Source organism: Sciurus vulgaris (assembly GCF_902686455.1).
Source record: "Sciurus vulgaris genome assembly, chromosome: X".
NCBI lineage: Eukaryota > Metazoa > Chordata > Mammalia > Rodentia > Sciuridae > Sciurus > Sciurus vulgaris.
The window spans coordinates 18776025-18794550 of NC_136471.1; the positions used below are offsets into that span (position 1 = coordinate 18776025).

General features: G+C 36.4%; 1 protein-coding gene across 4 annotated transcripts in view; it reads right to left on the reverse strand.

The window, feature by feature from the left end:
* Positions 1–18293, reverse strand: part of PHF6 (PHD finger protein 6) — a 50171-nt gene extending 31878 nt beyond the window's left edge. For all 4 annotated transcript variants that reach the window (XM_079124608.1, XM_079124607.1, XM_079124606.1 and 1 more), the window contains exons 1-3: positions 18131–18293; positions 14028–14211; positions 13685–13786 (exon numbers count right to left, since the gene is read on the reverse strand). In XM_079124608.1, the coding sequence (XP_078980734.1) occupies positions 13685–13786; positions 14028–14165 (240 nt within the window). In that variant the 5' untranslated portion in view covers positions 14166–14211; positions 18131–18293. The remainder of the gene's footprint in view (positions 1–13684; positions 13787–14027; positions 14212–18130) is intronic.
* Between the last annotated feature and the right edge of the window lie 233 nt (positions 18294–18526).

Consider the following 18526-nt stretch of genomic DNA (forward strand, 5'->3'; position numbering starts at 1 on the left):
GGATGGCTTAAAATTTCTTAAGAAGGTGAAACGTTTGTACTGCAGCTTAATTACAAAGCTTTTTTATTTTAGTAAATTACATTTCTGGTCTGAAAACATACTCATTACAAAAATTTTTGTAAAACACAAAACGGAACAAAGAAAACTTCAAAAATCACTCATACTCACCTCTCAGAAATACCTTACAGTGTTGCAATGTTTTTGGTGAATATTTTTTTCTACATCTACACATATTATTTTGCAACCTAATTTTTTAACTTAATAAATTAAACATTACCCCATTTCATTAAGAACTTTACCATAAGTAGCTTATCTTGAAAGTATATCCAAAATGGGTTTGAACAGATCCATTTTGAAAAAAATACTTATTTTAATTGGCGAGCAAAACTGAAAGGATAGGTGCTATTAAAAATACTGTACTGGGCTCAACATTGTCAAAGATACAGTGAGATGGGCATTCTTGTAGACCGCTGGAAATTGGTACGTACTCTCTGGAAAGAAATTCGCCTTACTTAACATAGTTTTTTAAAAGTTTATATCCTCAGGGGGGAATTACTGGGGAATGAAATCTACCAAATTATGGTGTGTTCATGTGTGAATATACCACAGTGAATCCTATATATAATTATAATGCACTAAATGAAATAATAATAAGAGAAGGGAGATCAGTAGAGTAGAGCAAGGAGATCAGGGAGAGGGAGGAGAGGAGCAGAAAGGAAGGTACTGGGGAATGAATATGGCATAGTGAATTCTACCACTATGTATAATTATAATGCACCAATTAAAAAGTTTATGTCCTCTGATTCAATAATTTTACTTCTATAAATCTAGGAAATAAAGCAATCAGGTGCAAACAATTTGTATGTAAACATATTCATTACAGAATTATTTGAAATGAGCCCAAAATGTAAAACAGCCTATTGAAATAAATTACAAAATGTTTAAATAAATTATAGTACAACCACGAAAGAGTATTTTATAGCCACTCTTTTCAAAGAAATTTTAAAGGCATGGGAAAGGTTTATGTATAAGTGAAAAAAAAAAAAAAAAGAGACAGAGGTAATTGAAAAGCAGTTGAAATAAATATAGCAAAATGCTAAGTGGGTATTTCTGGGTGGTTAGTTTTAGTTTTCTTCACAATTTCCTGCATTTTGTGATTTTTCCACAACAGGAAAAGTACTTTGTTATGCAAAAAATACTTTAAAAAAAAAGCTGGGTACAGTGAGTGGTGCACACCTGCAGTTCCAGCAACTAGAGAGGCTGAGGCAGGAGGATTGCCAAATTCAAGGCTGGCCTCAGCAATTTAGCACACTGTCTCAAAATAAAAAAATTAAAAAGGCTGGGAATGTAGCTTAATGGTAAAGCACCCCTGGGTTCAATCCCCAATACAAACCCAAACCAAACACATTGGGGCTGGGCATATTGAGCTTAGTGGCAGAGTCCTTGCCTAGCATGTATGAGGCCCTGGGTTCAATTCCCAGTATCATACACACACAAAAAAGCAAACAAACAAACCCATACTTGGAATACTCCAGTAAACTCTTTCAATACCTCTCTTTCAGTGTGGTGAGAATGAGAAGGAAACCAAAAGCCCAAAATATTTTCTTGGCAGGTTATAAAACCAGATCTGCCCAAAGCAACTGGTTTAAACTGCTATGGTGCAATAAACCCATTTTGTAAATAACCAGTTAACTACAACAACATGGGATAATTTTTTTAAAAAAGTAAAAGCTCACTTTATTTTTATTGTCAGTTCCACTAGAGAAGAAAAAGGAAAACAGACCAATAAAATATTTTCAGAGTATAAAAATCTTCTCAAGATTAGTAGTAAGAATTTTGCTTAATTAGAATTCATATGATCTACTTTATGCAGCATTCACATATAAGCAGTCAAATTTCTGGCAAAGTACTAACAAACAGCAAAAAATATGCATAATAAAATTATTATGCAAAATTTACATTTGCTTGCTTATCTATGAGTGAAAAAGGTAAAATAACTTATCTTTAAATCTACTATATTCTAACCCATGAAATAATGCTTTTCTCTTGAACTCCCATGGGACAAGATACAGTGAGTTCATTTTGGTTTTTACCATTTTACTCCTACAGATGGCTAATTATTTTTATAAACGTGTAGATTTTACCCATCAGTTCCTTGTAGACTGAATTACTTTGAAGACTAATGTTGTGCCATACAAAGTAGAGCTCAATAAATTGGTTGATTTTAAGTTTACTCTATTATTGAAGTTTTAATATCTTACAGCATATCTTTTTCATTCATGTTTCTAATAATTACAGATTTTACATAATTATCTTCAGGTACTTCTAAAAATATTCATAAACTGTCTGATCTGGGATTGGGAAATGTGAAATTGGGAAAAACAACCCAGTCGAAGGCCCACAGCATGAGTGGTGGCAAGAACATTTGGGGGGAGAATATTAGCTCTGCTAGAAACAAAACTGAGAACTAAGATTTAAAAAAATTAAAGAATCTAGGAAAGCAGGCAGCTGGCTAATAGAGGGTTTTTTTTTGTTTTTGTTTTTTTTTTTTTTAATGATATAAGCCATTGAATGGTGGCACATGCCTGCAATCCCAGCAACCTGGGAGACTGAGGCAGGAGGATCACAAGTTCAAAGCCAGACTCAGCAACCCAGTGAGACCATCTCAAAACAAAATAAAAAGAAGGGCTGGGGATGTAGTTCAGTGGTAGAGTGCTTGAACGTGTGCAAGACCCTGAGTTTAATCTCCAGTACTACACATTCACACACACAAAAGTTACATGAAATAATACAAAAACAAAGAGGCCTTCCCTTGAAAAAAGAATTGGAAAATGGAGACTCCCACCAAACACCACTACTCTAGCAAGGCATCTGTTGTTTGCATCGAAGTAATGGTATCTAGTATTCCACTTTTCATAAAAAGGTTTGCTCTTCAATTTTCCACAGTCCCTATAGCCCCTCAGCAGAATCCCTGTCAGCTGCCATTTATCATCATGCTTGCACTGTACCCATGGCTCCCTCAAATGTGAAAAAATGAAAGTTAACCTGACAGGAACATGTTTTTCAAGAACAATGGCAGACTTCCTCGCCTACCCCAAAAAGGTCTGACTGACCCATCTCTCAAATATTCTCTTCAGAGCTAATTTCCTTCACATAGATACAAACAGCTTATCTCAGCTTATCCTGCTCATATCCTAATTTCACATGTTTGTTTTAAAGAGAGATGAAAACTTCTTCACTGATAATGATTTTCTATTATTTTTATTCCCTTATTTAGTTTGCTACCTAGTAGATCTAGTAAACCACAATAATTAATCACCAGCTCCAATCTCAGGAAATTAGGAAATAATAGGACCATCCTGTTACAGATATTTGTGTGATATCTCTATAGTACTGTCAGAAGCTACACTAACTTAAGGTTAAGTCGTGCCACATAATCAGAATCTTAAGAAGCTGAACCACAGATGAAAGAGGAACTAAGTCATGCATGAGAGGGGACACAAGGAACTCAGAGGACTAAGACTTAGCTAAGTACAGTAGGAACCAAACACTGGGACATACCTCCTCCTCAGTCAACTGAACTAGGCCAACATTGAAATTCAGTTTGCAAAAAGTCTTAAGGAACAAAAGGAAGTATACTGCTTTCTCAGTAGCAATAGGGGAGTAAACAGAAAATGAGGCTGCCAACTTCTAATACAGGCAGAAAGAGAGAGCTTTGAGTTTGGAAAAGCTGAAATTTTGTGGGAAATAGAGCCACATGGAACCCATGGAGGAAGGGCTCTCTACAGCTTAACTTATCCAGAACTACTGCTCAATATGCACTATGCATGTCTGTAACTGACTACCAGGGTATAGGTTTAAATTTTCACAGCAAAGTACTGTACTTAACAACTCTGGAGACACTTTGCTTCAAGACAATGTCTACAAATGCACATAGCATGTAAAGGAGGGTGCAAAAAGCAGTCATATTCCTGAGTCTGTAAGGCAAAGAAAAAAAAAACACCAAAAGCACTTGGAGAAGGGGACAGAGTACCAAGGATATTTTCACAGAAGAAGTCAAAATAAGTAGATGCAGCTCACCTTACAGTTATTTGTCTTTCTGCTTTGTTTTAAAGCAGTTATCTTTATTTCCAATAAGAACTAAAAAGCTGGACAGTGCACTGGGGGCAAGTTTTCAGAGAATGGTCCCCAAATGCTACATGACTCTAGGTTCACTGCTTTTATGTAAAGTCACACATGTCCAACATAGTGAGACAGCAGAGTAGCCTCTGCACTATCTGGTTGACAGACAGCTATCCAATTTATTTGTTAAAAATTCCTAAGATGAGTGCCACTGCATGGGAGGGTGAAACATGAACTCCTAACACTCTGATCCTGAAGCTACTATCATTTGTTTAAATGGCATTTTGTTAGTTCTCCTATAAACGCAAATTTAATGTGAATGAGGTCTAAATGGAAAGCCAGAAAACAAAGAAACCTGAAAGCTGTCAAAATCGTTGAAAAGTGAAAGGATGCTAGAAAATTAGATCAGGATCTTAAATTCCATGTGCTTCTAAAAATGAGGACCACTTATTTTTACTGGAGAGTAACAGACTAAATCTAAGCAGTTACTGAAGAGATCACTTCCAAAGTTTTGGAAACTGGAGGGAAATGAACTAAGCTTATCAAGTTCTTGCTTAACAATCTCCTGATCTCTCTGTATCACATACTCCACCTCCATTCAACTTTCTGAATCATGACTGATGCAGAAAATAAATTCTCTTATTAGAGGTGCTAGTGTTTCTTTTTATTTCATCTGAACGATTCAGACATTTTCTAAGCCAGGTATTTTTGTTTCAGATCTTCACAGTCATGGGTCCTTCCAGTTGAGGGCACTGTACACTGTCATGCTGCTTGCTATAATCCGTGAAGAATACCAAATACACAGCCATGTTTAAATAAGGTTCAGGACAATCCCCCAAACCAGACATAAATTATATTATTGGTTTTGGTTCTTCTGCATTAGCAAAGATAAATGAGTTATGTAATCACAAAGTTATAGTATTTCCAATTTCAAAATAAGTAGTAAATGAAGGCAAAGAAAAAAAATTGTGCACTTAAACAAGCAAACTTATTCACTAGTAGCCAAAGACTCAATTTCTCCATCATCAGACTTGAAGTTTCTCTTTGGTCTTACTTACATTCTGCTTAATCACCTCAAAAGTAAAGCAGAGTTTCCTTTAATACAAATGACAGGTAAAATATCTATATACATCAAAATTAATGTTTGCCATAACTAGAGCCTTTTAATTTTATTTTTGGTACTGGGGATTGAACCCAGGGCCCTGCACATGCTAGGCAAGTATTATGCCACTAACCCTACTTGAAGCCTTTAAAAAATTACATTTATATAGATACATTTCCAACACACGTATGCTTGGTTACACAGGTAATGAACAAAATTTCAGGAAGAAAATGTACCTCTTTTCCTTCCAAATATCCTATGGCAGGTGTCTTTGGACCTATTCCAGTATACCACTTGCTTTCGTAAATAAAGTTTTATTGGAACACAGTTGTGTTCACTTCTCTGTGTATTGTCAGAATTATAACTGAAACCACAAGGTTCAAAAATCCTTATTATTTACTATCTGGTGCTTTACAGAAAATGTTTGCCAACCCTGTCCTAGGGCAATGGTGTATAACCAAGGACATACATCAAAAGTCACCTGAGAACCTTTTTCAAAAGATAACTGACTGCAAACTCCCCTTTGGCTCTCTTTCTGATTTAGCAGAGTTGGTTAGGTACCACTGCTATAAGGATTTAATAAAAGGCGAAAGATTTATACGATCTGAAGAGAAAATGCTATAAGGATTTAGTAGCACTAATGGTCACCTGTTATCTTCTGCTTCTGTATATGGAGAAAGCAAATGGCAACACTCCCTACACTGTGGGCACCTCATTTTGCCCTGTCTGAATGCTAAATGAGCCATACACTCTATACTTTAAATAGCACTGGAATTTAGTACTTTTAAATATTTTTAGGAAAAAACAACAGAATGAATCAAACATCATTACCCTATGTAAATGTATGATTATGCAAATGGTATGCTGTTACTCCATGTACAAACAGAAACAACATGTATCCCATTTGTTTACAATAAAAATAAATTAAAATTTAAAAAAATTTAATTTGGGGAGTTAATGGGGATTGAACTTAGGGGCACTCAACCACTGATCCACATCCCCAGCCCTTTTTCATATTTTATTTAGAGACAGGGTCTCACTGAGTTATTTAGCACCTTGATGTTGCTGAGGCTGGCTTTGAACTTGAGATCCTCCTGCCTCAGCCTCCCAAGCAGCTGGGATTACAGGCGTGCACCACTGTGCCTGGCATATTTTTAATGTTTTTAACCACTTCCTTCTCCTCAAAACTCTTACCCCTTTGACTTCTTTAACATCACTCTCCTGGTAGAACATGTTTAAAATATCACTTGTGGGGCTGAGGAGATAGCTCAGTCGGTAGAGTGCTTGCCTTGCATGCACAAGGCCCTGGGTTTGATCCCCAGCACCACAAAAAAAAAAAAAAAATGTCACTTGTTAGGGACCCTTCTGCCTTTTCAGGTAGAGTGAGTTCCAGTCTTCTTGAAGGAACATGTTTAAAATGTCACTTTCTATGGACCCTTCTGCCTTCTCAAGTAGAGTGAGTTGTGGTCCTCTTTCTCAGTTCTCCTGTAGCATACTTTAACTTTTAAGGCTAAACTGTATTTATTCATGTTTATATCCAATGTATCTAGCATGGTGCTCAGTGCACAGTAGCACTCAAGTATTTGATAAATAGATACATGAATTGGAACTGTTATATACAGAAGATTTGACAAATATAATGCCTAAGGAAACAACAAAAATAACATCATACTTGGGGAGTGATGGGTAAAGAAACCTGAAACCCTCATAATTGATTCATATGTAGCTCTCCACCATCCTGAAAAAATAACAAGCTAATTTTTCCACCTATATCTCTCTCCTCCCTTTTCAAACTACTGAAAGCTGCAAACAACACTAAAACAGTGATTAACCAAAACAGGAATTTTATGCTATGCCATGACTTCCCCGGTCAATTTTCACCAAGCCCTTCATTAAGGCTTCACACTATTATGCAACTGAAGTCCTTTCTTTCTTGAAATTCAACCAACAATGAGTGGCCACTTACTTATTAGAATACTACTGAGCACAAAGGAGGCATCAAGCACCACGCTAAGTGTTCCCCACAAATTACCCCCACATAATCCTATGGTAGGCAAAAAGAATACAGCCTTACTCTCCTGGAGTCCACAGCACACTGTGGAAGAAAGACTTGTGCACGTGTACCAAATGCAATGCTTATTGTGTTGCACTTACTGTATGGCAGAGGCAAGTCTGATTCTGAGCTGAACCCCAGAAAACAGAACTTCTCCAAAGCAGCTATGAGGAAAAGGGAACTATAAACTGAGATGCACATTAGTACATGCACAATAAGGGGCACAAGCACACAGAGGATGTTTGGAAAAAGAAGAGAGAATGAGATACAGATGGAAAAGGTGTACTAAGACAGGACTTATCACGGGCAGGCTGAAAGCTTTTGGATATTACTTTGTAGGTGGTAAGAAATCATTTAAGGCTTTAAGTTAGGGAGTGATAGTAGCGTTTAAAAGCAGAAATCAAGCAACAACCAGTAGTGTGTGTGTCAAGGATGGGAAGAGGAAGACTGGATAAAGGGTCATATTAAGAAAGAAGGCAGAGTCATCCCCAAAATAGAATCGACTTGACCTCTGTGGAAGAAGGAAAAGCTGAAGGTAAAAGATTCAGAAAGAGAATCAGGTTTCAAGGCAGGAGGCTATGAATACTGGTTTAGACAGGTTAAGTTTAAGATGCCCGCAGGACATCTATGCAGAGCAGACAAATATGCTGCCATCATATTTCGCTCTTTACACTGTCTATTGTATGTCACTTTTCTCCTGAAAAATCCTGTTTTGCCCTTCCCTATTCCCTCTTATCTGAGTTGAAATTCCTTTCTGATGACCCTGCAATCTTCTCACCTTACTACTCTAATCTATTACCATCTATCTCAATGACCTGTTTGGGATATGACTCACCTATTTCCTGCATTCATTCCACTTTTTTAAAAATCTTACTATCTCTAGGTAACAGTCTTAAATTCCTAAATAGGCCAGACCCCTTCCTAACAGAAGAATAAAAAGGTACATATTATGTACTATCTTACGTGCAGATTCACGGACTGGGGATGTGGATCAGTAGTAGAGTGCTTGCCTGGCATGTGCAAAAGCCCTGGGTTCAATCCCCAGCATGGCAAAAATAAAAAATATCTACCTCAAAGTCAGACACCCTATTAACCATGTTACTCTGGAGTGTTTCAATGTCCCTTGGTACTGGGTAAATAAAGAATGTGCAGAACTAAGTCTTTTCATTTTCAGAGGCTTCAAAAACAATCTTGAGGTTAGGTATCAGAACAATCTTATGCAGTGTTTGTATAGGGTTTTTGTTCTAAAAAAATTAACGAGAAAATGCTATTAACACAACATATTAATTAACTAATAGGAGTCTGAGTATGTCCTAAATTTGGCACTATTTCTGTTTTTTATTAGAAAACTGCTGAGCTCTAATCATTACATTTTCTTTTTCGGTGATGCAGGGAATTGAACCCAGGGCCTCCTGTAAGCACTCTACCACTGAGCTGCATTCACAGCACTACTCATTACATTTTTTAAAAATGTGATTGTCGGTTGGGCAGCTTAAAAAACAAGTCAGTATAATATGGTAATTAGCAGTTCTGGCTTTGGAATTAACTAATCCTGGATCTAAATCCCAACTCTGCCACTAACTAGCTATATGACCACAGCCAGGTTACTTAACTTCTTTGAGCCTCAGTTTCCTTGTATAATGTGAGAATGAATACTTTCCTATCTCACAGTCTGATGGTGATAAAGAAATAGGATCATGTATTTAAAATACTTAGCCTAGTCCCTAGCACATATTAAGTATTCAATAAATATTAGCTATTTGTATTACCAGAAATAGAGAAAATGATCAGAGGATTTCATAAGATATGTGAGTGAAACCTAGATGCCCTTCAATAGATGAATGGAGAAAGAAACTGTGATACACACATACACACACACACACACACACACACACACACATACACACACAATGGAATATTATTCAGCCATAAAGAAGAATAAAATTATGGCATTTGCAGGTAAATGGATAGAGCTGGAGAATATCATGCTAAGTGAAATAAGTCAATCCCCAAAAAACCAAAGGCCAAATGATTTCTCTGATAAGTGGATGATGATACATAATGGGGGTGGGGATGAGCAAGAATGCAGGAAGGGTGGATTGTATATAGGAAAATGAGGGGTGGGGAGGGGGCGGGGGAAGGAAAGATAATAGAATGAGAAAAACATCATTACCCTATGTATATGTATGATCACACAAAAGGTGTGACTACTTCGTGTACAACCAGAGAAACAAAAGTTGTACCCCATTTGTGTGCAATGAATCAAAATTTTAAAAATAAAAATTAAAAAAAAGATATGTGAGTGAAATCTACTTTGAAAAAGGAAAAGTTTAGGAGTGGCACAAGGATGATCATCAAGCATATCAAGAATTTTTAGTAAGAAAGAAAAAACCCCAACTATTTCTTTAATGGAAAGAAACAGACCTAGAATAAATGGCTTTAAATTAAGAGACATTTGAGTTATACACAGGGATGAATTTCTCAACTCTAAAGAATGTTATATATTACTGGTCCTGTTTCAGATTACTTGGGTGGAATCACAATTTCCTGATGTATTTAAGAACAGGGCAGACAAAAATCTTATCTTGGATGGCTTGTAGATAAACTTGCCTAGGGGTAGGGAAGGTGAACTAAATGGCCTCCTGAACTCTCTGTTTTTGCAATCTGTGATATATCTGACACTGGTACCAATTAGTAAGAGTTGCTATCCAATGTCAATATTCTTAGTGCTTTCACCAAATAGCCTCATCCTCAGAGTTTATGTTCTTCAAATATGCTGCTCAAGAATCTCCTTAGACAAATTTTAAAAAAGCAATGGTAACTCATAATTTAACTTGGAAATTTGCATTTCTTGGCTAGATGGCTAGAGAATAAGAATAGATGGTACAGATGTGGTATCGCCATATGGTTTCAGTATGAACTGGAAATCATTCTGGAAAAATATGTATTTGTCTAAACTCCAAAAACGGGACTTCAAATGATAAAAGCCTTATCCAAATTTTTCTTGGTCCATCTTGGTGCTATATATTTTAAAATGATGAATATGTTCCTGCAAAATACGTTTCCTCTTCTGATCCTTTTGGTTGACATGAACTTTGGAAAACTGCCTATGGCTGCAAGAACATAAGAACTACATACCTGTACCCCCTGCCTTACTGAGTGCTCCCCTCCTTACAAGGGTCTGACTCAACTGGCTGCCTAGACCCTTTCACCTGTAAGCCCTCACCTCTTCTCTCTGTCCTTATCTTTGGGGCATAAGCACCTTTGGAACCAACACCACGTACAAAGTGGAATCTGTCTCAAAAGTATTCAGGAACCAATGTTCCTGTTTTTGATTATTTTCAATGGGTATTCATGACCTACTTTTCACCTAGAAATCCAGATGAAGAGGAACCAGGGCAAACAGGCTCACAGGATAAAATGCCTTAAAAAGTCAATTAAGGAAGTTGCTTGTCTAGTTTATATGTAGTTCATCCAGATACAAAAAGCTCTTCATTTTTCTCTCTTCCTATTTGATTTACAGCCCTTCTATTGCTTAGATGAATCTATACAGGGAAAAGTAAAGTACGAAACTAAATGTGGGGCTGGGGAGATAGCTCAGTTGGTAGAGTGCTTGCCTTGCAAGCACAAGGCCCTGGGTTCAATCCCCAGCACCGAAAAAAAAAAAAAAAAAAAAAAAACTAAATGTGGACTTTTGGTTACTTGGTATCACTTTTTTTTAAATAAACAATATAATGGAAGGAGCAAAATTGAAGGCTAAAATGAGTCTTAAAAACTATTCCAAGGTGAAATACATCCTGGGTGTTGGGGTGTATGCTTGTGATCCCAGTGACTCGGGAGGCTAAGACAGGAGGATCACAAGTTAGAGGCCAGTCTCTGCATCTTAGTAAGACCTTGTCTCAAAATTAAAAATAAAAAAGGCTGAGGTTGTTGTAACTCAGTGACAGAGTGCCCCTGAGCTTAATCCCACAGAAAAATAAGTACAACATATATAAATGCTGTCCTCCTATCCCCTAAATAAGTCATTTAAATTCTGACATTTGGGGGGTAGGAAAGGAAACAAACTGATATGCCCAGGTTCAGTAGTGCTCCCCTTCTTCTGTGTTTCTCAGTGCTACATGCTAGTGATGTCAAAGGGCTTCTGAAACAGTTTTTCTAAGGTAACATATAACATCACTGTGTAGTGAACAGTGATATAGCATTATCTATTTACAGTTGGTGAAAAGGCAAATAAGTTAATGGCTTGTATAAGGTTATATAATATGTTCTTAGTAGTTATTTAAAAAATAGGCCCTGGGGCTGGCAGTGTTGCTCAGTGGTAATGTGCACGCCTAGCATTGATGAGGCCCTGATTTCAATCCCCAGTACCAATTTAAAAAAAAAAAAATAGGCCTCATGACTTGTCAGACTATCATGTTTCTCATTAGCCTACAATGATAGTAACAGGATTTTATTTTTAATTACAAGCAGTAACTACAGTGGTAGCCACCATTTACCAAGTTCTAACTTTGTGCCAAGCACCATATTCAGTCCTATATATTCTCTCCTTTAATCCTGGCAATAATTCTATGAGGTAAGTACTGTCATTATCCCTTTTTTTGCAGGTAAGAGAAACATGATGGAAAGAAAGAAATAACCTTCTCAGGTCACCCAGCTTATAAATGACAGAGCTGGGATTCAAACCCAAGTCTTTACCTGTGCTCTTAACCTTCAACATTGTTTCACTCTCTAGATCAAGGAACAAGTTATTTCTAAAACTCTATGCTTGGGGGAAAAATTAACAGCCTACACTATAACATTAAGAGTTAATCAAAAATTTTTGATAGTGAGACTTTTATGAAGTACTGATATTTGACTTTACAAACAGGTTCAAATAAATTAAATCTCCACTGAATTTAGCAATATTGCCAGATGTATGCTGCTGCATCATATAACATACAAAACCAGGCACTGCATTTGTTAATAATATTTCAACATAAGAGACCAAAATTGTTCCTGTTCCAAGGAGCCACGTTAAATGACCAAAATGCTAACAAGTCAAGATTTTCCAGGGATATTCATAATGTCAAGGAATAAATAACCAGGTAATGAGGTTTACAGTAGTAATTCAAGTTAATAGTGTTCTTTCTTTAACCTGAATTTGTTTTAAGGTCCAAGAAATAAAACATGGTGTTCTGGTTCTTAAAAAACAGCATATAATGGTAACATGAAGAAACAGAAAACTATCAATTAAAAATCACATATAAAAAAATGGAACTTTCTATTACTATTTACAGTTTTAGGGGTAGGGAAGATAAAGGTTTTCAGTTAAGGTCTCACTACAACAATAATGGTATGACCCCTGAATTCTCATTTGTACCAATACTGATACTAGGACCTGAGACTACTTATCCTAAAGAAAATGTTTTCTTTGAACTTATATTTCTTCATATTGATTTTACCCCAATATTTTTTAATTAAAAATCATAAATTTACATAGGGCAATGTTGTTTGATTTACCCCAATATTAAAGGCTACTTTTCACAAAACACATTATCCCTACCATCAAAACTCTTCCCATAACCATTTCATTTGAATATCTCAGATTCTTTGTGAATTAGATTATCAGTGACTAAGAACACAGATATATGCTCTGCCAAAACCATCTTTAAAATAATAAAACACTTAACAGTAAAGATCCGGAAGGTACATTTATGGATGTAATTTCAATAAAGAGCTTAAATAAGAAAAAGAATCAAATGAAAATAAATCTTTCAATTAATTAAATGTTTTAAAATAAACCATGTGTCATAAACACCAATTGAGATAACAGTACTTTTCCAATACAGTGAAACAAATCCTTGCCCATCTGGTTACTGATAGTAAAGACAACTACAGGAGCATTAGTCTAGCGCAGTCTAGAAAATCTGTAAATTTCACCAAGTTATCCAAAGCAATAAATGCTGTGTCATATAGCAGAGCCACAGTAAAATACTTTGTTCAGCAAGTGCCAACATTTCCCTGTTGAGGGGACACTGTCATCTTCATTTGTAATGACCACAATAATTTTAATGAGGGAAAAGGAAAACATACCAGAATTATGAAAAATATACTTGAATGACGACTTTAATACAAGATACGTGCAAATTAAGCAAACTGCTTGTTTTCTAAGTAAACAAAGCTTCTAAGAAGATTTTAATTTCTTTAGAAAAGAAAAAAAATAGTTGAATAATATAAATGTTGATTCATTCTTTTTTGTTGAGTGGTAAATAAATTAAACCTAGCATTGGATTCTGCTGGCTCAGAAAAAAAGTCTGCAATTTAAAATTATACTCAGTTAATAATGCAATACACTCTAAAAGAAGCAATTTCCTCCTTAATGAGTTTAAAGTAATTTTTATACTCAAGAGGCAGAAATACCAACTTACCAGCTTCGTGCCTCTTTTAATTTCCTTTTGGACATCTTCAATAGAAAATCCACCAAGACTTTCATTATCAGAGTGTGATGATACCAAAGCAGATGAAAAGAGCTATAAATCACATTTAAAATAAAGTTAAGGTTCATATATGAATTAATTATAGTAAAACAATGAAAAAAGCTGTTAAATTTAAAAAGAAATTTTCTAATAAAAATGGCATAGCATTAGGGTTAAGTCATCTCTTAAAAATTTAACTGAGTGTTTTTTAAAAGTACTCAGGAATATGCATGTGTTATTAAGATTCTCTCATGAATGGTTTCAAGGTCTCTTGGTTGGCTGCCTGTATACTTACCATGCACTTATGGTGTGCTGCCACCTTCTGGTTTTCAGATATTAGTAACTGTCCACATTCCTTGTCTCTATTTGACTTACAAAAGCCACATTTGCGCTGTCTTGTAGGCCCTTTTTTCTGTTCAATTGAGCTTGACATGATTTTTAAATTGCCTTTAGAATGCCACTTTAAGTCTCAAGAAATGCTACAGAGGATAAAAATGGCAACAAAATAGTTAATTTCATTTTAATACCAGTTTATACATATTTGTGTAAGTAGTTTAATGTTTCAGTACATACTAAGAGTTACTTAGTAGAGATAAATCAATATTAAAACCCAAGATGCCTACATTTTATACACAACAGAGACAGATGGAACTAAATAAAGTCTAGTCTAATGAGAAAAATCAAACTTCTCCCAAATGTGGGGATATGTGAAATAATTAGAACGATTTCTGTGTGGAAAAAAAATTGTACAATATTAAATCATCATTTGCTTTTGTAATTAATGAAAAATATTTTTCAAGTATGGCTCAGTGCCCCTTCAAGGAGACAAAGAATTATATATATAAGAACAGAGCAAAAACTACTGAGAAAAGTACAAAATATTCAGAGGAAACAGAATTCTATAACTGCACAAATTTTTCAAGTCCACATATTGATAAAACAATAAAAGTAATCTAAATTTATTTAACCATAACTGTAGAACATTATTTTTAAAGCTTGAATTATTTCCAAGTTAAAAAAGTGTATATGATCTTTAATAAATTGATTTTTGCTATTCTATTTCTTTTTTCAAGAAAAAGTTAAGTTTCTAATAATATATATCAAAAAATGCAGTCTGTAGGACCCCAATGTTTATAAAACCACTTATATGATTGTGATTTACTACAGTCTGCTTATTAATTAAACTCACAAACTGACACTGGTAATCTAAGTGCAGTTACTTCCATATGTAAATTATGAGTATTGTGTAATGGAAGGAAAAATTTCTGAATGAGCTTTAAATTTGATTAAGTTATAATAATAGGCAGTATAGTCAAACAGAAAAAGGGAAGAAAAGCTCTAACACAGTAAGTTTCAGATTTAGGTCATCATTTTCAACATGGATTTTTTAGAACAATACTAAACAAATTTAAAAATCAGTTATTTGATTTGTGTTTTCCCAAGTCAATAGGACTAAGCAGTTCAGGACCCCCTGGTTGCCATAACATGCATCATCACAATCAATAAAATCTCACACTGCTGTCTTTATCAAATTAATTTATCAAATTCTTTCCATTTTCTATACATTCAAACATTTTAATAACACCATTAAAAAAACTGACTCACTACACTGTAGTTTTCTGAGAAGCATCTGTTCACCAACAAGAATAGTAGTAGCAGCAGCAACACTGTATCTACAAATCATTTGGCACTATTCAATATAAAAATTCAGATACTTAATCAAAATTTAACATAAAGCCACAAAGAAAACATGTCATCTCACTCATTTGTATCTAGGGTTTTCTTTTTAACAAAACTTCAAAGACCCTGACAATCTTTGCTTTGATGGATTTATTAAACTCTTAATGCTATCTATAATTTTAAATACCTCAGTCTTCCAAGTGGCATCAGATACTTTACAATAGTACGGAATTCATAGCACTGCCTATAAACCGTGAAACTGATTGAAAACAGGCAGCAAATACTTTCAGGATTAAAGGGAAAAAAGGACATAACAGAAACAAAAGAAACAAAAGGGGAAGTGTGTTTCATTTGCTCAGGCAAGTATGTGTTCAATTGCTTTATCAAGAATATAGCTGCCCAAATCTTTAGAATTAGCTATACAAAATGTCAAGATTCATAAACAGCACCAAATATGCTGTTTGGGTTCTAAATTATTTTTTTTTTACTACCATGCAATGAATAATAGGCACTCTGAAGTCACTGTAATGTATTCAGCATTTCTCCCGGTCATCCAGGCTAGTTGAAAGGATGGCACATTATAAATCTAATCTGTACAGACATCTTTAATGTGTAATTTCTATACAATCCTAGCACTGGCTATAAAACTGGCTTAGGATAAAGGAAATTCCTAGAGTGGAAAATCACTTTTTATTCTCAAAATTGGGAAATGGAATCCCCCCAAATTCCATCCATGTTAAATTCTGCCTTTTTGACTTTATAAACAGGTACATTTTTCATCCTAATTTTGAGAACCTGAGTTTCTTGATATTAAAGACTTTAAAATCTAAAAGAGAAAAATGGTACACTTTATTTTTCCTTAAGAAGTATTCTAGTGTATTTTTCATGTAATCAGTTTAAATTTAATTTGTAAAGTGAACAGAACCACACAAAAAGTGCAACAAACCAAACCAATTAAAAACTTTCCCCAATGTGCAATGACTAAATGGATTTTTCCACTATAATTCAAATAATGCATCTGTGCATATCTTGCTAATTTTTTTTACAGCCTTCTTATAAAACATGAAGTGGAAAACATTATGGAAACAATGACTTCTGGCAAAAATGTCTTTATCATAAAAATACAGATTTTTATCTAATGCTGTCATCACATTTGTGGTCTCTAGTTAGGTAGAAGGGCATTCCAAGGATCAATACGGGGGGGGGGGGGGGTTCATCATAATCCACAGCTATAGGGCATTTTAATTTTAGTCTAAAAGGTTTTTCAGGGCATGCAGAGATCAAAGTTTGATACGTTCACCCAACAATGAAACCTTTTCCGTAAAAGAAAACATCATTATGTTTACAAAGCAGAAATAAAGAAGCAATAATAACTGTGTGAAAAACGCAATTTAAATATCTGAAAAATATAAAAGCCAGACTCATTCAGCAGAAGCAATCATGTTTCTGATTTTACAAGATGCTGTGAAGCACCAAGGTAGAAATAACCTGAAACCTCAAGGAGAGCGTTCAAGAACCAACTCGAGAGCTCATCCAAAGCCTATCTGGAAAAGCATTTTCGCAGAAAAACAAACAAAACAAAACAAAAACTGCAGTTCCAGAAGATTGAAACATTCCACACGCAAGCAAGTTGAAATATACAGGTTAAAATATATAAAGGCGATCCTCAAAAGATGCAGTATTTCTATCAGGAAAGTTACAGTGCAGAGAAATAAACGAATAAGAGATGTACCGGAAGGGCACCTGAATTTGGTTGCACGATATTGTTACATGCTTCGCACTGCTTTTTGCGGTTATTCAAAAGGAAACTAAAGGAATTTTCCAGTTGTTTCAAACCCAAGGGTACAGAAAGAATTTGAACTGTATGAATAAGACCTGATATTATGTAGTAAGCAGATGAAAATAAAAGGTTGTTCAAAAACAAAAGATTTTTTTTTAACTTCCACGCAGAACATCGAAGCGAATGGAAATTGCAAAAAGAATACCGGGCTGGTTCATCCATATAATAAAAAATGGTACACATAACATACCGGATCCTCTCCGTTATTTAGTCCCCAGTTCACACTAGACTCCCAGATCTCCCTCTAATCAAGCGCTAGATAAACTCGCAAAACTATCTTCCTCTAAAACACTTCGGCAGGTTCCTTTCAGTCGTAAAGTCAGGGTCCCCTAATCGTCCTTTTCCAATCCTCACGAATCCAGGAAAATATCATCCTACCACTTTCTTGACGCCCCCTCCCCCAGGAGATCTTCCTCTAACAGTCTTCGCTGCAAGCTTCGCCTTATACATCAGTTTCACCCCTAATTCCCCCACCCCGGAGTTTTTCCTCATTCCGTAAGGTTAACCTTCTTCCCATCCTAACGATTCTTCCTCTCACTCTTCCCAAACTGGGAGTCTCCCTTCTTCCCAAATATGTCCTAAGCAACAGCAAAGACTAAAAATTCCCAGTTTTTTCCCTCCTCTAATGTTGCGCCCCCTCCCCCGAAGTCAAGGCTTAAGCTTACCCTCTCCCTTCGTACCTCCAAAGCACTTTCTCAGCAGCCTCTCTGCCAAGTGCCTACAATGAACGGCGCTTCTGGGGTCCCTGACAATAAAGCGAGACCACCAAGAGTCCCCCCCTTAACAACGGGCAGGGGCGGCGGCCTGGCCACCGCCATCCTCCTTGTCTTCTCCCGCCGAGCAGAGAATGGGGGCCCCTGGGTTCCGTGGGTACTCACCAGCCGGGCCCAGAGGCGGACGGCAGGAGGGAAGCGCCAATGAGGGGAAAGAGAAAGAAGTCGGTCTCGGTTCTCCAGCAGTGCCTAAGAGCGGGGCTCTGTCGCCGGAGGTTGTTTCCTTTCATTCGAGGAGAGACGGGCTCGCGGAGCGCCCTTACGTCGCCCCCCTTCCACGCACACGACCCACACAGCGTTGATACGTCCCGAGCGCGCCGCGGGCCCTGATTGGTCGCAGAGACGGGGCAGCTGAAGCCGCAGGGCCATGGCGCATGTGCATGGGCACCCCCTGTACGGATCGGGGTGGCAGGCTCCGCCTCCTGCTCGCGCGCGTACCTTCTATTCTCCGCTCTGCCGCTCCGCCAAGTGTTTGGGGGCAGGATCGAGGAGATAGAGAAA